This window comes from Lissotriton vulgaris, chromosome 9 (assembly GCF_964263255.1).
Source record: "Lissotriton vulgaris chromosome 9, aLisVul1.2, whole genome shotgun sequence".
NCBI classification, from domain to species: domain Eukaryota; kingdom Metazoa; phylum Chordata; class Amphibia; order Caudata; family Salamandridae; genus Lissotriton; species Lissotriton vulgaris.
In genome coordinates, this window is record NC_141697.1 from 429,119,294 (window position 1) to 429,142,516 (window position 23,223).

The 23,223-nt window shown below is 40.0% G+C and overlaps 1 protein-coding gene across 1 annotated transcript in view; it reads right to left on the bottom strand.

The window, feature by feature from the left end:
• Positions 1–23,223, bottom strand: part of LOC147690227 (exocyst complex component 3-like) — a 378,556-nt gene that overhangs the window by 222,147 nt on the left and 133,186 nt on the right. Inside the window, exon 2 of the mRNA XM_086936655.1 lies at positions 2,838–3,405. Coding sequence (XP_086792781.1) covers positions 2,838–3,405 — 568 coding nt within the window. The remainder of the gene's footprint in view (positions 1–2,837; positions 3,406–23,223) is intronic.

Below are 23,223 nucleotides of genomic sequence, written 5' to 3' on the forward strand. Positions count from 1 at the left end.
AGCTCACACTTGGATAACCTTGTCAACTGGAAAAAGATACAGGAATATTTCGAGTTAAATCCTATTACCCAATCCCAGACCCCTAATCTCACCGGTGACGCCGAACATGACGCTAATCTCTTCCACAGCTGGATTCTTCAGGAGATCAGAGCACGTGAACCTCCCAATCGTCCCCGAAGAACAGATAAAAAACCTAAGACCAATGCCCCCTGGTTCACCTCATATCTAGCAAAAGCCCATCTATCTTGCAGAAAAGCCGAACGCAAGTGGCGTAGAACGTACGACACGGCAGACAGACTTTCATATATTCAGCTGAGGAAAATGTATCATTCCAACATTAAAACAGCTAAAAAAAGTCTTTTATACGAACGCTATTAAGGAGTCCAAACAGAAACAAAAAACATTGTTTTCGATAGTGAAGACGTTCACCCAGCCCAGAGCATTACAACCTGAAATTCCCCCATCTCAAGAGTTTTGTAACCAAATTGCCGACTTCTTTGAGGAGAAAATCGACCCCATCCAAAAAAATTTCCCTCCACCTCAGGCAACCCAGACTTCAAGCATAACTGCTCAGAAAGTAATTCCAGTCGGAAGTCTTAAAAACTTCACACCGGTCAATCTAGATCAAACTAGAGAAGTTATTCTGGCATGCAAATCTGGATCACCCTCTGACCCCCGCCCCCCCAGAATTCTCCATCAACTCATTGACGTGGTGAACCCAATCATTAACAATATTGTTAACTCCTCCCTTAGCACGGGAACTGTGCCTCGCTTATGGAAACAGGGAATAGTAAAACCCCTGATGAAAAAATCCAATAAATCCCCTTCTGAGCTTACTAATCTCCGCCCAATATCGCTCCTCCCTGCTCTAGGAAAGATTACCGAACAAATGGTTTATAGAGAACCTTAAAGGCATCTCGAAGTACACAACGTACTCCGTCCCCAACAATCAGGCTTTCGCCCCCATCACTCTACAGAAACGGCACTGATTGAATTAACAGACTCTATAAAGCTGCTGCAGGATCGGAAGAAGAACGCCGTCCTCATTCTTCTAGACCTCACAGCGGCGTTTGATACCATCTCGCATTCCATTCTGCTTAGCAGACTGAAAGATATCGGTATCTCAGAGGTGGTTCTAGTGTGGATAACGTCCTTTTTAACCGACAGATCTCAAACGATCGCCCTAGGTCCTTTCCTCTCCAGAGAGAAGAGGGTCTCATCAGGAGTTCCTCAGGGCTCCATTCTGAGCCCTCTCCTCTTCAATATTTACCTAATTCCACTCATATCTCTGATTGAGTCATTCGGCATACTCGTAACATCGTATGCCGATGATACGTAACTCATCGTGCCCCTAGAGGAACACTCTACTGAGGCGGAGCAAAACCTCAAAAGCTGTCTGAATGCTCTTTTTCATTGGATGGATATAAACCATCTAAAATGCAATTCCAGCAAGACAGAGATCCTCCCAATGGGAAAAAATACCAACTTCTGTCCAGGCCTATGGTGGCCTGAAGATTCAGCTGCTCCCCCCCAGACCGTAACAACTGCAAGGAATCTTGGAGTCCTGTTCGACACCGATTTGTCTTTCGACCAACACGTTAGGACTGTGGCTGGCCATTGTTTCGGAATCATAAAGGTCTAAAATAATTCTTTGACTTCCTACCGATAGACTCTAGAAAAACCGTAGCAGTGGCCCTAGTTCTCGCACGCCTGGACTACTGCAACGGTCTTCTGGCTGGCGCAAAGAAATCTACACTTAAAAAACTCCAAAGTGTACTCCACTCTGCAGCCAGATTAGTTCTGAAGCTACCCAGAAAATCTTCAATATCCGCAGCTTTAAAATCTTTACACTGGCTCCCACTTCATAAAAGAATATTCTTCAAGATTCTTATTGTTGCATTCCGGGCATTTAATAACTCCGGCCCGAAATATCTCATCAGGCGTTTCCCTCACTACAACCCTAGCAGAACCCTGCGCTCCTCCAATGACAATCTAACCCTTCCAGCTAGGTTTAATCTGAAAACTAAAGGTGGCAAAACCTTAAATTACCTGGCCACCAAAGCCTGGAACCTCATGCCCAAAAACCTGAGGTCCCAAACCCAAGAAAAACATTTCAGGAAATTACTAAAAACCTGGATCTTTAATCTTCCCGATGACTACACCATGGCAGCCATCTAATTCTTAGCCTCTAGGAAGTAATTTGATCTCCTACCAAGAAATCAGCGCCAAGATGCTCCTTCCGGAGCGACCGTTGCGCTCTATAAATACCCCTACAAATTACAAATTACAAAATCTCTAATTTTACATTGATTTTGCTCCATCAACATTGCAATATTTTCTCATACTCTGCTCCTTCTAGTAGTAATCGAAATACCCAAAAGCAGAGCAAAATGCTCCACTTTTTTGTAAAAATGAATTCCTTAGCAAAGTTTTATCTTAAGGTTTTTTTGGGGCCCCAGGCAGGACATATTTAGGGACCCTGTCCAAAATAAATTGAATCTTATTACACAATTTCTGTTCATTCAAGCCCTTAAAATGCCAAATAATATTGCATTACAAATTTAACTTGTGGAAACAATTTCATGCAGAAACATATCTTGACCAAGGCTTCATAAATCCGTAAGGTGAAAGTGGGTAGAGAGAGAGAGAGTGAGAGTTATAGGTAGGCAGAGGGAGGGGGAGAGGTTATGATAGAGAATTAGAGAGATGATCGAGAGAGAGAGAAATATTATCATTTGACCGTATATCTCCAATTATGTAGGAGCACAACTGGAGTCATTCAAACAAAGTGAACTACAGAATCAGTGTATCAGATTGATCTATTCAGCAGGACTTACCTTTTGTAATGTTTTGTAACCCATAGGTAAAGTAATGCACATTTTCCATACTCATTACAGTAATTTAGAACAGCTTCAAGGTGATCAAAAATGCAAATGTCAAAGCATTTTATGTAGGTTACGAGAAGCCCGACTTCTTTGAGGAAAGGTCCATGTTCCCCAACTTTGGAATCAATTAAGATTTCAATGTCTCTTAAATGTTCACTCAATGTTCTATTACCTGAAGGAAACAAAGGAATGCATGTTTGTATTGCTTTTTTGAGGTAGCTCTCCAGTTGTGCTTCCCATTCTTTGTGAATCCACCTCGCGGCACATTGAGGGTCGAAGCTCTTTTCCAAAGATTCTCTGTGCTTTTTCTTCTCCCACTTTACAGCTTCAACCACCTGTATTAAGGCGCCATGCGAATAAACACAGTCAGAGAGGAACACCTTAACTTCTTTCCACATACAGGTGGATATGTCTTGGTAACATGATTCTGCATCAATGGAGTTGCTTTCCTCCTGTTCATTTACATATTTGCATGCTTCAAGAAACTTGTTTCCCTCCAACAGTGTCTTCAGATCTTTGCCTAAAATACAGAATTATAACTATAGGTCAGCATAAAATGTATTAACATTATACATTATTTCCTCTTGGTTTTTGAAAATCGAATGTGGGATTATTCAATGCAATTTGTCTTTATTTCGATTCAAAGAATCATAAAAGAACATAGCAATAAAATATCATTCCAGCACAAAAGTTACATTCAATTAAATTTAAAAGCAGAGTTCATGTTGCTAAAGGGACAGATACATAGTAGATTTCCAGAGTAAAACTAAAAAAAAAAAAGATTTCCACTTTGTCCAAAAGTTTTTCTAGTTCTGTTAGCACCTTACATCTACCATGCATATAATCCAAAATGCAGTCCTAAAATAACACATTCAAAGTAATTGATTCACAAAAGCTAACGTGTCTCAGCTCCAGTTTTGGGCTGCCAGATACTACTTACTGCATACCACATGTTGTTTCCCTAGAGACCAGATACTCAAATGACACTGATGCCGGTACAATACCGATGGTTCACCCCTCCACACAGGACATTGGTGATGCATTAACCCCTCTGCTGCGCTGAACGTTCCGCGCTGGTGCGGAACGTTCTATTGCGCAGGCGGGGCCGGAACGTTCAGCGAACGTGCGCAGCACTACCGAGGTAGTGCACGCGACGTCCACTGAACGTGCGCCGCACAGAAGGGGTTAATGACAATTTCACTGTGTACTAACATTATAGTAAATAAAGGGGAAACGGCTTTTACAACGAAGCCGTTTCCACGAAATCTTTAACCACGCATGCAGTACAACGCATGCGTGGTTACAACTAATGCCTTTACCACGCATGCCTTTACTACGATGTTTGTAGTAAAGGCATATGTGGTAAAAGTAAAAAAAAAAAGAGGGGGCTTGGGGGGGTCTCCCCCCCCCAAATAAAACAACTCACCATAAGTCACGTCGGCATCAGAGTCGATTAAGAGAAATCGGTAAAAAAAATGCCGTTTTTTTTAAACGACTTATGACGTCACCACGCAAATAGTCGGTGAAAGGTTTATGCGTGCTAAACGAATTCCGTTGTAACGCATGCGTGGTAAAGGCATGCGTTGCAACGGAATTCGTTGTATCATAATATATTCAAATAAAGTTGCCTGAAATGAACATGAAACACATTTATTAAATTACCTATAAGAACAGAAACTTTGTGCCTGTTTCACAAAAGTAAATGGGCATGTGCAAGGTAATTCACGTGTAGATCTACTCCTACACCTAAGTGTAACTCGCCTCTTGTTGTGCTATTCTCCATTTCCTAGTGGAGATTTCTACCGAGGCAGTGCTTAATTTGAGCCGGTAGTTTCTGGTCCTCGGCACTTGGACTTAATTGTCAACTCCGGGGCTTGTCACAGTCAGCCACTAGTGGTGGCGCTTTCTAACTTAGAGATGACCACAACAACAGTCAATTATTAAGTCAATACACATCAAAAAATCATATTGCGTTCCGCCCAAGCCATTCATATAGCTTTGGGGTCCTGGAATAGTCCGAATTGTCACACTTGTAGGAGTGTGATGGTTAGTAGTTGTCTTGTTAATATCATTGGCAGGATGGCAGAGGCAATGTGTGGTACACGCTGCAGTGGCCTCCTCATGAGAGCCATGGCACTTATGTTTGTTACAAATTATTCACTGCACCTGGGTATATGCGGATTTACAGATCACCCTACAATGAAAGGATTGAGCCTTTGTAATAGAATTTACAAGTGTAAAGATAATTTGACATTTTCTGTACCTTTTTCAAATTATTGTTTTCAGAATGGTAATTAGTGTGGATTATGGCATGTGTGTTTGCTTCACATTGCTGGGGGACCGGGTGCTCATTTTCTTGGTGAAGGTTTACCCGGTGCATGTTTCCCTGTTGTTAACCGTTTGGTGGATTATCTCCCACACATTTCAACTTTGGCTGAGACCTGCCATATACATCCCTATAGGTTATTGCATACCATACATGGCCCTGGTGCTAGCCTCCCAGCACACATTTCCTTCTAAGTTGGTTACCTTGAGTTTTTTTCCTGATTGTGGTTTCCTAGCGTGCAATAACCTGTTGTAAAGGTCTGTGGCATGTATCTCACTGTTGGTTGCTTCCATGGGACATGTTTTCCTTTTGGTGGGATACCTGATATGCATTCTCCCATTGGAGGGTTCCCTACATTGAACTCCACATAGATGAGGGCCGGGTCGGTATATCCCAGTTTGCTTTTACCTTGGTACATTCAACTATTGGGGAGACGATTGATGCCTCTTTTCCTGTTAAAGTAATCCGGCACCGGTTTCCTGGTGGGCATTTCACCGTTTCAGGGGCTACCTGATCATTTTCTTGATGAGGTTTACTTGGGTGTTCGTTCTGGCAGGTTCCGTCGGGGAGGAGACCCTTTAACCCATGGGACCGGAGTCAACACCAGCTAAGTCTAGTCCACTGTTAGATGTCCCATAAAAGATAGAGCAGATGCGAATCGAGGCTAAGGGGTAAATGCACGTTTGCTGGGCTTTTCATCTTCAAGTAAGCCAGTTAAAGGATTGGTCAGTGATGCTAGGTTTTATACAAACCAAAGAACATGAACCTATATTTAATTTTACCGATGTCAGTCATCTAATTACTTACATTTATATCATTGTTTGACCTCTGCAGATGGGTCCATAAAATGTTCCTTTTGTCCCGAAATCCTGTTTTGACCCTTTGTCCTGAAATTTTAGAATCACTTTCCACAATTTGCCTCCATAGCAGGTGCATTAATCTTTCTGGTAACATTATAGTTCCCATAAGTTTTTATAACTCCGTTTTTGTTTTCTAATCACATGATTTCAGATGCTTTTATTAGGACTGTTTGGTTGTGGGATACACATTTCAGGAACAAGACAATAGTAGAACCAGTTTTCCAAACCAGTTGTGTCGCTTTCCACTAAACCTTGCCAGCTCGTTTTGCCAAGTACATGGCAGTTTCTGACCTTCAACAAAATTACTGTGTGTCGGTGCACCTGATATATACTGGAGCAATGTCAACAGGGTGTGGCACCAATTAATTGAAGTCAGCCTTAGCAATCATTGGGTTTTGGTATGCAATCAAGCGACTCTGGCAAGAGAGTCACATTTACAAAATATTGCGCTTTAAACAGCATTTCAGCCACTTCTAAGCACTGACAATAACAGATGCTACAATTACACAATGTTATGGCCCTCAAACTGATAGGCATGGAAGGCTGAGTGGGTCATGTTGGGATTCTGCCAGCAGAAAGTGTTTACCTCTCTGAGCAATATTGGCAGGTACCAGAGAGCAAGCAGAAGGACAGGTTCACTTAAATCCGCAGGGGCAAAAATTGTGAATACATTTTAAAATCTACACCAAGACGATTTAATCTACAAGTAGGTTCAGATTTTCAAGTTACTGGAATTCTCAAAGGCTTCTAGAAGTGTCCCAGGGGAAGTTACAACAGTTACAGTTTCCCAGTAGCACGCCAAAAAAGCATTCCTATTCCCTTTTACTCGAACACAAAAACAATTCCATATATGTAAGAGTGCGGTGAGTTAATAGATTAACAGGAAGAGCTGAGCAGGAGCGGAGCCAAGGGTCTGGCTTGTCTCTAAAAGCCAATGCACGAGCCAAGACATGAACATTTTTGGCACGTAAAGCGCACAACAAATGTCATGAAGAAATATGGAGTTTCTTCAAATTTGAAACAAGCATTGGCAAAGCCGCCACCCTTTTGGATTTGGCAATTCTTATTTTGTTTGCTGAAGGTTTTTTCCAAAACCTATTGTTGGAGAAGCTACCAGGCCCTCATCAATCTAAAAAAAATGGCTAAAGGTAAAAGTATTTGTTTGGTCTCAACTATAGTAAAGCACACATCACTGTAGTCCCTGGCACGGAAGGAAACTGCTTGGGGGTGGCATGTGCTCCTTGTAAAAAAGACAGCATGCCATACCTCACAGTGAAGACAGCCAGCAGCCGAAGTGGGCTGACCTACTACCGCATGATTAAAGCTCCCATTTTTCCATGTTTACTGATTTTTACAGATAAATGCAGACATGAAACAATATATTTTTTTTGCCTGTTTTTATTTTTAAATATTGAAAAATGCACAAAACAGGTTTTCTTCTGCACAATTCTCACTAATGTCAATCATGCATGCTGGGTCAGTAGGTATGCAGATTGACAGGTATGGGAGTTAAAAAGGAAAAGGATGTCATAATGAAGTTTAAATAACTGCAGCAACACAGCTGTGTAAAAGGTTCTACAATTCAAATGATTTCAGATGACTGTATTGTACTGTACATGGCTAAACGTCATTACACATTCAAACATGTGTAGACATTTGTTGGTTCAACAAACACACAAATATACCCATTGCAGCTTCATTATTTACACTACGCATATGGATACATGCAGATAAAATAAGCAAAGAAATGAACATGGATAAATATAGATGGAAATGTCAACAAAATAAATACCATAAATCCAGGAGCCTTACCCATGTTGCAAGCAGGGGTGGGTCGGCATGTCTGGGGCTATAGGGTCTAAAAGGACCTCGAGCTGAGCCAGGCATCTGGCTCGCTCCTTCAGTGGCCAGCCCACATCTAATTAGCAACATAATAAAGAATGTGTAGCAAACATAATGCCTACATAATTTCTATTTGCTCATTCAAAAATGTCTTACATTACTGCAAAGCACTTTTTGATATTTTTTTTCGCACAGGGAAAATATGTTTTTCCAGTGAGACATATTAATGGCACCTAATATGACAAACAACTTAAAATCCTATTTTGGGAACACAAAACATGAACATGCTCCTTAAATTATGCCATTGCACTAGTAGGCATGATGGAGAAATACACATGGCTTTGATTTAATTTTGACCCACAATCTCAATAATGCTTGAACAACAATCATTGGAAGTCACTCCTCTAACCTACAGTGATGAAATCTGTGATCTTCATAAAAAAAAGCCTAAAACGCCCTGAAAGGGCTGTCTAAGTTAATCAGCAGAAGCCCCTCTATTAGGGCAGAGGAGCATTGCCCCCCTTCTGCCTGTGCCGCAAAGTTAGAAATTAAAAGGGTAATAAAATTAATGTATTACCATTTTATTTTCCCTTTCCCCAGTGAGCCGTGTTTGGGGGTGAGGCCACCACTGCTGACTGGCAGCAGGGGACTTGTGCTCACTCCACCAGTTTACACTGCGCAGGTCACTTTTGCCGGCTGTCTTGCGATGGCCAGCCTGGCATGCGCAGTGTAATCGTTTCATCCAGCTGTCTTAGACAGCTGGGTGGAGAGTAGACACAGGCCCCCAGTGCGTGTAAAAGTATTGAGTCCGTCGGCGCCAGCCAATCCTGGCACTGCTTTCATGCGGCTAACATTATCAGCAGAATTTGAGCAGCATTCGGTTTAGTGTGGAGTACTGCTGAATACCAGCGCCAACGGACTAAAGGTGCACAGTGACCGGAAGAGTCGAACCTGCACATGGGCAAGTGCATTTAATTTTCTTTATGAATGTCTATGCATGGGTTGTATTGCTTTTGCGGTATGCTTCCTTACAAGTTTGCGTAGCACTTTTCACCCTAAGTGGGATGGGTATGCCCAGAGGTGGGACCCTTGCTCTCTGTGCCATTTGATTCAAACTAGCCTTGCTGATGAAGGGTAATACCCAGAAACCGGTCCCAGGATGCTTGTTTCCGGTCCAGGGAGAACCTGACTTGGCAGTTTGGTCTGGACTGTTCCCATGAGGCACAGGGTCAAGAATGATTTGCATATGGCTGGGTCTAAACTGGGGTGGCATGGTGAGCAAAAGAACAATGGATTTAACCCAAATCTCTTGACTGGGGGCGAATGTATGATTTATTCAGCATACCATCATTTGTGTGCGTAGCTCCTTACAACGAGTCAGGTAGCTTGCAAAAGTTATGTGTAGTAGGAGTTTACAAGAAGCATGGGAGTAATAAATCACTTATTTTGTTGCCTAGAGTGCCCACATTTCAGGAGTATATAGGGGTGTCGACCTTCATTCGGTTCTGGACAAGAATTTTCAAGCGGTTCTCCACAGGAATTTGCAGTCAAATGCATTGCTCGGAAATTTTCCGTTGTTTCTCGGAATTTCATGAGTTGCTAAGTCTCCCACACTCTGTAAACCTTACGCTGGGCAATGCAATTTTTACCAGGTAAGCCATTACTTGTCAGCGCATGAATGCCGTATGCGTAAGATTTAGTCACCTGTGAGTTCTTACGAATATACTAAACAGCATTATTATTATAATACATGTATAATACATGTATTCACAGATTTAAAAGGAAACTCAAGCGTAACATTCTTGCACTCATAAGCTTTTCTGCAAACATTGATAAAGTAAACATGTTTGGTCTAGGCTTGCAGAAGGCTGTGGCTTTTATTTGAGCACAAGCAATCTAGCTGCAGTCCAAGCTGCTTGTGTGAGGGAATGAGAAAGTGATTGATGGTGCACTGGTAGGCATTTAAACTGTTGGAAGAGACACAGGATGAACAGAGATGGGTAATAATGAAGGGGAAATCTGGTGCTGAAGAGAGGTATGACAGCAGATGAGAAGGAGAGATGAAGAGTCAGTCTGTGGACTAGTGACAGCATTGTACCTGGAGGGCCAGAGAAACATTCGAACACCCTTCCACCAACCTCTGCCCCCTTTCCCCCAGGCATTGCTGGTCAGCGGTTGCCCCACCAAATATTTAGGGTGGCAGCCGCCACTGCATTTAATGTGTAAAAGAGAAGTGTTGGGAGGCAGGGTTCCCGCAAACGAGGAAAATTCCGCTGTGGACACCGATAACTTCCACGGCGCTCATGAATTTTCAGATAGAGAGAAAATGACTCAACGGATGGCAGTATTATTATTTTTGGCCACATCTTATGTTAAAGAAGTCAAATTAAAACAGTATGAGGCAACAAGAAATCATGTAATGCTCTCACATGATGGAAAGTAGGTCAATGAAAAAGGTGGCACTCATTCTGCTCACAAACCAGGAAGTGATTGAAGTGTGTGGGGAGAGAGCGTGCACCAATTAACAAACAGTAATAGCACCTGCAGCAAAAAAAGTACCGGAGATTAGAAGGGAAAGCCCAAAAACCCGCTGGAACCTTGCCTCATATTGTGTAATATTATAGTAGGTCCCTAAGGGGTTGATTAAACTTTAACTTTTAGAGCTGCAATAATTCAAGTCATTATTGGACACTGCCTCATTTGTATTATAATGATTTACTATTGATTTTCGGACCATGGTCATTTTAGACAATATATATTTTAGTGTTTATATATCACAGTCATTTATGGAAAAGTACACACACACATAAGTAGTATCTCATTATAACGTGTACTGCAATTCATTATGAGAATCATATATACATTCAAACATACAAAAAAATATTAAACTGCATAGGGCAGTGGTTCCTAACCTATGGTCCGGTGACACCTGGGAGTCCGCGAATAACACTCAAGAGGTCCTTGATTGCTTAGAACATTGAATATCATTAGCACATTATTAAACTGTATATGAATAAGGAAGGAAAATGTACAACTGAAATTGTAAAACATTCTTCAAATGTGAAGGGATTTGAAATTGGAGGCAAAAATTAAATTAGTATCTTCAGATAGATTTGTGGGAGCAGTGCAAGTGCATGAATCAGAATATAGTATGAACATGAGTGGGCTCCATTGAATTTAGAAAAGTGCAAGCCTTCCTGTTAAATTCAAGTTTTAATGTTTTTATATTATTTGCAAATTATATAAGGTGTTTCATCAAATGTCTCATTGTTTGTTTGATGAATGCTTGTTTCTGGATTTTTTGTGCATTGTTTTGTGGTTCAAATCATCGGAAATGCTTAAAATGGGTTTCTGGCTCCCCATAATGACTCCGTGGAAGTTCTCGACAGGGCCGGACTAGGAACCACAAACGGCCCTGGCTAAGTGCTCGGACGGCCGCCCCCTCCCCACTCGGGAGGGTTGGAGGTTCCGCCGAGCTCTTTGCCGGGGCCGGTTTTCGGACGATTTTGGGCAGTGTTTTTTAAATGTTATTCAAAAAACGATTTTGGGTGCAAATGAATGGTATTTTCATGTGGCCCTTATTTATGATTGCCTTGTGCAACCGGTGCATCACTTTATACATGGGAAATAAGTGATGCTCTTTTGGCGCAAGGTCTTCATAAATAAGGCCCTGAGTTTATTTGCTTTTGGTTTGTTTTTGGCTTTTTGATAATGCTTGATATCAACATTTGCAAGATAGAGGATTTGTATTTTGGGAAACAGTGATGTTTCAAAAGTGAAATTCTGTGCTTGTACATAGGTTCTGCGCAGTGTTTCTAAAATGTTATTCAAAAAACGATTTTGGGTGCAAATGAATGGTATTTTCATGTGGCCCTTATTTATGATTGCCTTGTGCAACCGGTGCATCACTTTATACATGGGAAATAAGTGACGCTCTTCTGGTGCAAGGTCTTCATAAATAAGGCTTTGAGTTTGTTTGCTCTTGGTTTGTGTTCTGCTTTTTGATAATGCTTGATATCAACATTTGCAAGGTAGAGGATTTGTATTTTGGGAAACAGGGATGTTTCAAAACTGAAATTCTGTGCTTGTACATAGGTTCTGCGCCGTGTTTTTTAAATGTTAATCAAAAAACGATTTTGGGGGCAAATCAATGTAATTTATATTTGGCTGTTATTTATGATTGTCTTGTGGCGTCAGTATGTCACTTTTAACATGGGAAATAAATGATGTTCTTCTGGCGCAAGGCCTTTATAAATAAGGCCTTGAGTTTCTTTGCTCTTGGTTTGTGTTCTTCTTTTTGATAATGCTTGCTATCAACATTTGCAAGGTAAAGGATTTGTATTTTGGGAAATAGTGAGATTTCAAAAGTGAAATTCAGTGCTTGTACATAGGTTCTGGGCAGTGTTTTTTCAATTTTATTCAAAAAACGATTTTGGGTGCAAATGAATGGTATTTTCATGTGGCCCTTATTTATGATTGCCTCGTGCAACCGGTGCATCACTTTATACATGGGGAATCAGTGATGCTCTTTTGGTGCAAGGTCTTCATAAATAAGGCTCTGAGTTGCTTTGCTCTTGGTTTGTGTTCTGCTTTTTGATAATGCTTGATATCAACATTTGCAAGATAGAGGATTTGTATTTTGGGAAACAGTGATGTTTCAAAAGTGAAATTCTGTGCTTGTACATAGGTTCTGCGCAGTGTTTCTAAAATGTTATTCAAAAAACGATTTTGGGTGCAAATGAATGGTATTTTCATGTGGCCCTTATTTATGATTGCCTTGTGTAACCGGTGCATCACTTTATACATGGGAAATAAGTGACGCTCTTCTGGTGCAAGGTCTTCATAAATAAGGCTTTGAGTTTGTTTGCTCTTGGTTTGTGTTTTGCTTTTTGATAATGCTTGATATCAACATTTGCAAGGTAGAGGATTTGTATTTTGGGAAACAGGGATGTTTCAAAACTGAAATTCTGTGCTTGTACATAGGTTCTGCGCCGTGTTTTTTAAATGTTAATCAAAAAAAGATTTTGGGGGCAAATCAATGGAATTTATATTTGGCTGTTATTTATGATTGTCTTGTGGCGTCAGTATGTCACTTTTAACATGGGAAATAAATGATGTTCTTCTGGCGCAAGGCCTTTATAAATAAGGCCTTGAGTTTCTTTGCTCTTGGTTTGTGTTCTTCTTTTTGATAATGCTTGCTATCAACATTTGCAAGGTAAAGGATTTGTATTTTGGGAAATAGTGAGATTTCAAAAGTGAAATTCAGTGCTTTTTTTTAAATTTTATTCAAAAAACGATTTTGGGTGCAAATGAATGGTATTTTCATGTGGCCCTTATTTATGATTGCCTTGTGCAACCGGTGCATCACTTTATACATGGGAAATAAGTGATGCTCTTTTGGTGCAAGGTCTTCATAAATAAGGCTCTGAGTTTCTTTGCTCTTGGTTTGTGTTCTGCTTTTTAATAATGCTTGATATCAACATTTGCAAGGTAGAGGATTTGTATTTTGGGAAACAGTGATGTTTCAAAAGTGAAATTCTGTGCTTGTATATAGGTTCTGCCCTGTGTTTTTTAAATGTTAACCAAAAAACGATTTTGGGAGCAAATCAATGGAATTTATATTTGGCTGTTATTTATGATTGTCTTGTGGCGCCAGTATGTCACTTTTAACATGGGAAGAAAGTGACGCACTGGTGGCGCAAGGCCTTCATAAATAAGGCCCTGAGTTTCTTTGCTCTTGGTTTGTGCTCTGCTATTTGATAATGCTTGATATCAACATTTGCAAGGTAGAGGATTTGTATTTTGGGAAACAGTGATGTTTCAAAAGTGAAATTTTGTGTTTGTACATAGGTTCTGCCCTGTGTTTTTTAAATGTTAATCCAAAAACGATTTTTGGTGCAAATCAATGGAATTTATATTTGGGTCTTATTTATGATTGTCTTGTGGCGTAGGTATGTCACTTTTAACATGGGAAGAAAGTGACGCACTGGTGGCACAAGTCTTTCATAAATAAGGCCCTCAGTTTTTTTGCTCTTGGTTTGTATTCTGCTTTTTGATAATGTTTGCTATCAACATTTGCAAGGTAGAGGATTTGTATTTTGGGAAACAGTGAGGTTTCAAAAGTGAAATTCAGTGCTTGTACATAGGTTCTGCCCTGTGTTTTTTAAATGTTATTCAAAAAACGATTTTTGGTGCCAATCAATGGTGTTTATATTTGGGTCTTATTTATGATTGTGATTGTCTTGTGGCGCCGGTATGTCACTTTTAACATGGGTTGCACTGGTGGTGCAAGGCCTTCATAAATAAGGCCCTGAGTTGCTGTTGTATAAACTTAAATATGTTGCAATTTATTGTTTATATTGTTTGCTTTTTGTCATTACTTTGTTGTTTGCTAATAGTGGTCTTTCATGTGTTTTTTTTTTCAGAACAACAGATTCAAATCAACTTCTGAAAAGCAAGAAAAAATGCCTTCAAGGCAAAGAATTATCAAAAATACCATACGTAAAAGGAGAACATCAGCAACAGAATTTATGGAATCCTCTACAACAACTACTTCAAAAAACACCAGAAAAGCTCCTGGTAAGCCAATTAAGTCTTTTCTTCGCAACATATGTCGTACAAAAAGAAATGATATTGCTAATGTGAATATTCAGAAGGAGACAGCAAATCTAAAAAGGAAGGAGAGGCCCACAAAAAATGTCTGAATTGGAGCAGGAGAGAAGAGAATGGATAACAATAGAAGGGTAAATCAATTTAGGGACATTCTTTCAATGAGGAGAGTTACTTTCAGGAAAATGATTTGGTGCATGCAGTTGACACCAGTGGTCGAGCATATGAGGGGAAAGATGGTTGTGTGATGGAAAAAGAGAAACTTGTGTCTAGAGATGCAGAAGAGGTGTTAGCTGATGAAGTTTTAGGGAGACGTACTAAGTTTCCAGTGTACACATGGAAGTGTAGTAGTGTTTGTAGTGTGGGACAGGATTCAATCGATTTGCTTGGAAATTTCGTACGTACATATAGTAAGAAAAGTCTCAAACAAAAAATGAAGATCTTGCAAGCGTTAGATCCTTGGAGAGTGAGAGAAAGCACAGGTTTGCATGGGCATTCACTAGCTTGTCTTTCTAGAAAAGTATGTCAGAGTGTTTTTCATCATTTTAGGATGTTAGCAGTGCATCATAATAAGGTGAGGAAATTAGTGAGAAAGTTGTATTATGCAAAAAGTCCAGCACTTAAGCTTAAACAGTTAAACAGTGCTCTTTTGCATGGATCTGAAGTGGATGTGAAGACTATTTGTGAAGAAATTGAGTTTTGTTATTTTGGGAACATTCAGACTAGGTTAGTTGATTTATATGCAAAATGTGAACTGGAAAATAATAGTGAATGGAAGGATTTTGTAAGTTATTTGTTGGTGGAGAATTCTTTTGATTTGAGTTTTGATCAGCGTATTTGTAATTATTGCCTGCTAGAGCAGTTCATAATAATCTTCAGTTGATAGATATTCCTTCTGAATTGATGGATTTAAATACTTATGAATCAATTTTGATTCAATGTGTCCATCCTTTTCAAGCTATTGTTCGCATGGAGCCTAAAATAGGGAAATTACCTCCTACAGATTTACAAAGAGGATTAAAGGGAAGAGTTGTTTATTTGCCTCTAGATGTAAAGAAAAATATTGATACAATTGGTGTAGAAAGAGTAGAAGAGGATCCTCTGGTTATTCTAGTTAATGGGGTTCCGACAAAGAGTAAGAAAATCTGGCAAGATTTAGTGGATGTTAGGAAAGTGAAAAAGGCAACGTTGTATTTGATCAAAAACAATGAGTACTACAAAGATGTAAGTGTTGGAGCAGAGGAAACAGCTACAGAAGAAGACAGTGATTGTTCAGTTGGTCAAAATGAAAACGTTGATGTGTCTAGAAGTGAAGAAATATATGAACATTATACTGTTCATCCTTTGCATTCCAAAGAAGTAATGGGGAATGCAATTGACTTGTTTCAAATGAAAGCAGCAAAAGGAAGTCCTATTAGTGTATGGGAAGAAAGTTTGGAAGCTCGTTGTTTTCCACAATTATTTCCAACAGGTCGTGGTGGACGATATGATGATCGACCAGTTCAAATTCCTGCAGCTGAATACCGGACTTTAAGATTATATGTTGAGGATCCAAGGTTTTGTCAATGCATTCCGTATTTGTTTCATCTACTGTTTGAAAGTGATTTGTCTGGGCTTTCTTATGCAGTTAATCATATACTGAAAAGTGGAGCTCATCTGCAAAATGTTTCTGCAAGGGACTTTATGGAGAAAGTTAATCTGCAAGATAGTATTTTGGAATCTCAGCTAATCAATCTCATGGCATGTCAACGTGGAACCAATGAGTATTGGTTCCGTCGTCATGGAGAATTGAAATGTGTGCTAAGAAACTTAGGAACTCCTACATGGTTCCTCACTCTTACCTGTGCTGAGTATGCATGGGATGACTTACTTGAATTTCTACGAGAGGCAAATGGATACATACAAAATATAGAATTGAAAACACCTGGAGAACTGTGTTCTTTGGATCCAGTAAATGTTTGCAGATATTTTAATCATAGATTTGAAGCTATGATGTCTTTTATTACCAACAAAAAAAATCCTCCCCTTGGAGAGGTTTTGGATTTCTTTTGGAGGAAGGAATATCAAGCGAGAGGTGCTCCTCATATACATATGTTGTTATGGATTAAAGATGCACCCAAATTTGGATCAGATTTGGATGAAACAGTGATGAGTTTCATTGAAGAGTATTCAACATGTGCTGTTCCAAAATCTACTGAAGAAAACAGTTTAAGGCAACAAGCTTTACGTTTTCAATTTCAAATACTGTCGTCGAAAATTTTAAAACAAGGAAAAGTACTACACGAAATGTCGTTTTGCGTTTCCACGACCAGTGATTTCTAAGGGAAGAGTAAATAATTTGATGTCATCTCTACGACATACTGTGACGAGGAAATCTCCCAAAAATACATACAATTTGAAAAGAAATAAAGAATCTAAGTACATCAACGATTACAACCCAGTGATTTTGTCCATGTGGAATGATAACATGGATATTCAGTTCGTTGCTGACAATTCTATTGCTGTGGCTCGATATGTGACATCTTACATCACCAAAAAAGAAAAGACAGAACTGAAGGAAATGTGGGAGGACATTTCACATGAAAAGAGTCTAAGCAAGAAATTATATAGTTTCAGTCTGAAGATGTTGTCGCATCGAGAAATTGGAGCATATGAATGTTCTGATCGGTTATCATCAGCAAGTCTCTATGCCAAATCAAGAACAATCATTTGGGTGAGTCTAGGTCTTGCTGCAACACGAAACCGAGTTTTGAAATCTGTACAAGAAATTGAATATTTGGCGGAGAAAGAACCAAGCAGTACAGATATTTTGAAGACAAATATGTTGGATACATACTATCCAAATAGAAGTACTCACCTTGAGAACACTTGTTTGTATGAAGTTCTGCAAAACTACAGTTATAAGAGGAACATCACAGAAGATATCAATAATGGAAAATATGCAGTCATTGGCTATGAAGGATGTCTAGTGAAGCAGAAAAAAGGCCATTTGATTAATCATCGAAAATTGAGTTGTGAAGCTCCAGACAAAAGAGAATTTTACTACTTAGCTCTTTTGCAACTCTTTAAGCCATGGCGTACAGAAGAGGAACTACTTGGAGATTTTCTCTGTTATGAAGACTCTTTTAATGCAACTAAGGATACCATAGAATGTCCTATTTTTCTAAATTATCTGCAAATGTTGAACGAAGAAATAGAGCAAGAAACCACAATTGCTGAAGAGATAGCTAGAGACAGTTCTCAAGACAGTCAGAGTTCTACTTCATTGAGTCAGGATCCACTAGGAGGACCTATTATCCAAAATGAAGCTGCCACTGCCATGGATGAGGTGGAAAGAGCTATGGAACAAGCTCAAGAGGATGGAGTTAACTTAGAAGATTTGGTAAAGCAACTAAACGTTGAGCAGAAAAAGATATATGATGAAGTCACAGAGCAGATTGAACATGGATTCAGACATGAGAAAAAAGAGTGCTCATGTACATCATTTGACCCTGTCCGACTGTACGTAAGTGGAGAAGCGGGGACAGGAAGAAGTTTTCTAATTAAAGCCATTGCAAGTTATCTGCAGAAAAGGACTGATTCACCGCTGTCTTGTGTTGTAACTGCTCCAACTGGTCTGGCAGCACATAACATTAAAGGGATTACTCTACATCGTTTACTGATGCTGCCAGTTGAGCATGATAATAAATTGCATTACAACAAGTTATCTTGAGATGCATGTTCTGAAGTTTCAAGAGTCTTGAAGAAAATGAAACTTCTTATTATTGATGAAGTTAGCATGGTCTCAAATCTAATGCTTGCTTTTGTGCATTTGAGAATGCAAGAAATTCTTAGAACAGAGTATGATGTGTTATTTGGAGGAAAACACATTATTGTTTTTGGAGATCTATTGCAGTTGACTCCAGTAAAAGGACAACAAGTGTTTAAAATGCTCACACATGAAGATACTAGGAAGTCCCTTGGAAGCATTGGAAACGTTAATATATGGTTAGATTTTAAATATGCTGAACTGCTTCAAAATATGCGACAGGCAAAGGATGAAGATTATAAAAATATTCTACAAGATGTAAGAATTGGAAAAGTAAGCGAGCTTGGGAAAGAAGCTTTACATGGTCGATTAATTTCAAATTTGTATCCAAATGAAAACATTCTTCCAGAGAATATTTTTTTTAAAAATGACTGAGAAGAAATCTGGGATATGTTTGATGCCAACTCTGCAAGAATGTTCCATCTTCAACAACAAAATGTTAGAGTTAGAAAATGAAGAGATTGTGAAACTGGAAGCAATAGATAAAATAGAGCATATGGGTGCAACAATTGTTTTGTCTGAAAATTTTAAAACTAAATTGGATTCATTAGAGAAAAGTATTTCTAAAACAGCTGGTTTTGAAAAGACTCTGAATGTGTGTTTAAATTGTCGTATCATTTTGAGAAGGAATTTAAATGTTGAAAGAGGTCTGGTAAATGGAGCAATGGGTTATGTTGTTGATTTTGTGAATTATAGAAATAGAGATGGAATTGAATTTTTTAAAATAAAATTTGATGGCATTGAGCAAGTACAACAAATCAGTCGTTGTTCTGCTAGATTTTTACTTGTAAAAGACTTATATGTTCGCCGAAAACAGTTTCCTGTTTGTTTGGCATATGCAGTAACAATTCATAAATCTCAATGTTTAAGTGTAGATAATGCTTTAGTGAACATTGGAAGATCAGTGTTCAAAGAGGGTATGGCATATGTGGCATTATCCCGAGTCAGAACTTTATCAGGATTGTACTTGATTGAGTGTGATGAGACAAAAATGTGTGCAGATCTAGATTGTGTTAAAGAATACAATAGGTTAAGAAGAGAATATGCTCCACATTTGCCTCAATATCCTCTGTTTGAAAAATGTATGGTAGGCCGAAAAAGAAGAAATGAGAGTAATTGCAGTGAGGTAGTAGCAAAAAGACAAAAAGTAGACAAAACTGTAATTGAAAACAGGAAGAAAAAGAATTGTGAAGAAAATGTTGTTGGATTTCAGTTTGAAAATAGTTCTGGTGTCAACTGCTATGCTAATGAAGTGGTTAATGTTGTTTTTTTTCTTAAAATTTTACAAGAACAGATTGTTGAAAATCGGGATCAAAGATTGTGTGGTTTATTGAATTCTGTGTTTGAGAAATGTAGCAGTGATAGAGCAAAAATAGATAGTGTAACAGAAATTCTAAATATTTTAGATATGTGTTCTGGTCAAGATATATTTTCACAGAACATTCAGCAGGATTGTCAGGAATTTTTAATGTATATGTTTGGTGTTTTGGAAGATGAAGGTGTAGATGTAGATAATCTTTTCAGCCTTTCTTATCAATGGCAGCATGACTGCCACAATTGTAGTTCATCAAGTACTACTAGAATAGACACGGAAAGATTTATATATTTGACTTTACCTGACTGTAAATCAGTGTCATTTAAAAATCTAGTTAAAGCAGCAGATCATAATATGGTGTGTACTCAATGTAACTATCCAATGCTATCCACATTATTTATACAAAGTTATGGGCAGTATATCATTTTAGTTTTCCAACGATGTAGACCTGATGGAACTAAATTGACAACTTCTATCAAAAATGTTGTGGCTTCTCAGTTATCAATTTCAGGAAGAACCTTTACAACTGAAGCTATTATTTATCATGACGGTTAAACAACGTTTGCCTTATGACTCTACAAATTCTTATCTAGTGTTTTTAAAACCAAAGTTTTAGTAAAGGGAATTGGCCTTTGAAGACGGGAATAGATAATAAAAGTTAGTTAGTTAGTTAGTTAATCTAATGTTTTAAATTATTTATCTCATATAGATACTTTAAGTGGATCTCAAAGTAAAATATACTGATGTAAATGTGGCGTATTTGTATAGCGCGAACAGTGACTCGGAGGCATCCCGGCGCTTGTACTCCTACCACAAGGGAACCCCTCCTGGATTTTCCTTGTGGGGTGTCCACTCCTGGGCATCCCATGGTGAAACCAGGCATCCCTTGTGTATCAGGGGGCCTTTGTGGAGACTAAGCAAGCTATTGCCCAGAGTTGCAGCGTGGGACCCATGCTTAGAATCGGCACTGAGGTGAGAATATCCGGTCAGAGGAATTAAGCCCGAAACCCGCCGAGGCGGGAATCGAACCCTGGTCCCTGGCCAGCGTTCTGCATCAAGGTCTGCTGCTCTAAGCATTGAGCCACACTTCTCCACTGCAGTGAGGTGGATATATCTGACACAAATTGGCCGTGAGGAAAGTGTAAGGTATGATGTTCTTAGATCTTTTTTCATAGGGAAGTCGATGAAATGGAAGTTATAGAGCACAGCAGACTTTTTTTCCACCAAAAGGACCTTCACTATCTTTTATTTTGCCTCACGGAAAAGTACGTGAATCAAAGATTAGTGTACATATATGAGATATATGTTTGAATGTTTTTTTTTAAACACAATCTTTTAGATTGTGTTTTTTTTGTCCCGCTGTTATATGATGAAGACTTTGAACTCACTAATTTAAGTGAAATTCAATATATTCTGAGAACAGCAAAAATAAATAATGTAACATATTGTAGAAGTTATTGTATAGTTTGCATTGTGTAATTTATATTGTATTCACATTGTCTCACACTCATTTTCCTTTTTCACCCTTATTTACCTCTCTTTACTCATTTACATTGCCTTTTTTTAACTTTGTTTCATCGCTGTTCCTTTACTGCACTTCATTCACAACTTCTCACTCCAATTTGAACTGTCTGCATTTCCTCTCTTCCTTCCACCACTTTTTATCTTTTTCACATTCTCTCAGTACCACTGCTTTAGTTTTCTTCCCCTCCCTTTCTTATGGCCGGGATGCCTATCACCCCCCCCCAACACAATCCCCAAGGATGGGAAGACGGACACCGATCTGAGCTTTTGGAAGGCGGGAGGGAGTTACCCTCCCGGCCGTATTTATTAAAATATGAAACAAAATTAATGAAATGAATGAAACGAGATTTGTAAAGCGCATGGCTGCCCTTGAGCGTCCCAGCGCTGACACCAAACACAGGACCACCACCCAAATACAGCAGAAACAAACCTAAAGGGGGAAGAGATAAGTTTTCAATGCCTTGCGGAAACGCACTAGATTGGATTCTTTCCGCAGGGCCAACGGCAGAGCATTCCATAATTGGCCTGCATTAATAGAGAACCGGCGACCGCCGGACTTCACCTTTTTGGCTCTGGGTATCACCACAAAATTACCATCATCCGAGCGAAGGGCTCGCGTAGGTTTGTAAGGGCGCACCAGGTCTCTAAGGATTGGAGGGCCTGATCCTTGCAAAGCTTTAAACACGATGCAAAGGGATTTAAATTTTATGCGAGCTCGAATTGGAAGCCAATGCAAGGCCTTGAGTGCAGGCTTAGCTGATGATCTTTTGGCAGTACCAGTGAGCATTCGTGCCGCCGCATTCTGAGCTCTTTGGAGCACATTAAGAGTGGATTCTGGTGACCCAAGAAATAGGGCATTACTATAATCCAGCCTTGACATGACTAATCCTTGCACCAGTAGTTTCCGGGAATTTTCAGGGAGTAGCGGGAGGATCTTCCGGACTGACCTAAGCAGACCATAGCAGGTCCCTGCCACTCGTTTAGCTTGAGTGGTCATTGACAGTTCGGGTTCTAGCCAGACCCCCAGACTTTTTATTGCTTCTTTGGGAACTGGGGGGACACCTAGACTATCCGGCCACATGGATTTGGGGAGTGTTGAGCATAAATTGCCAAGAAGCATCAGCTCCGTTTTCGTCCCGTTTAGCTTGAGCCGGGAATCCGACATCCATGACATTATGTTGACTAAACATGATGCGAACTTTTCCCCCTGGCTTTCCGAGAGGGACAGCGAGACGATCAGTTGAGTGTCGTCTGCGTAGGTTGCGATTTTCACCCCGAAGGGTGAGACCACCGCCTCCAGTGGGGCCATATAGATGTTAAAAAGCGTAGGGCTCAATGAAGAGCCCTGCGGTACTCCACACTGAAGGGGGGTAGGCAGAGATCGAAAATTGCCTTCGCAGACCTGATAAGTCCGGCCACTTAAGTACGACGCAAGCCATTTGAGGGCCGACCCTCTCACTCCAATCTTCCCCAAACGGTTGATCAAGATATTATGATCAACCGTATCAAATGCAGCGCTTAGATCCAGGAGGACCACCGCAGCGGATCCTCCGGAATCTAAGATGCATCTGCCTTCCTCCACCATTGCAATCAAGGCCGAATCGGTTCCCTGGCCAGGCCGAAAACCCGTCTGAGTACGACCCAGTAGATCGTTAGATTCCAGGAAATGCGAAAGCTGGCGATTGGCAAACTTCTCGGCGATCTTATTCAGCCCGGGCAAAAGCGAGATGGGACGGTAGTTCGCTAAATCGGCCGGGTCAAGGCCTGGTTTTTTCAGAAGGGCCTTGACAATGGCTTGCTTCCAACTAGGTGGAACAATGCCATGGGTGAATGAGGCATTCAGCAGGTCGATAGCTGGGCCTGCAATGATGTTCGAGAATTGCTTGAGGATCCGGATGGGCATGGGGTCCAAAGGGGAGCCGCTTTTCAGGGCTGAAAGCTCCTCACAAAAAGCCTCCTTTGAGACGGGGGGAAGCTATCCAACACTTTTACGTCCAGTGCGGCCTCCGGAGCTACTTTGTCTACCCTACCGGTGCTCGGAGGAAGGCTGGCTA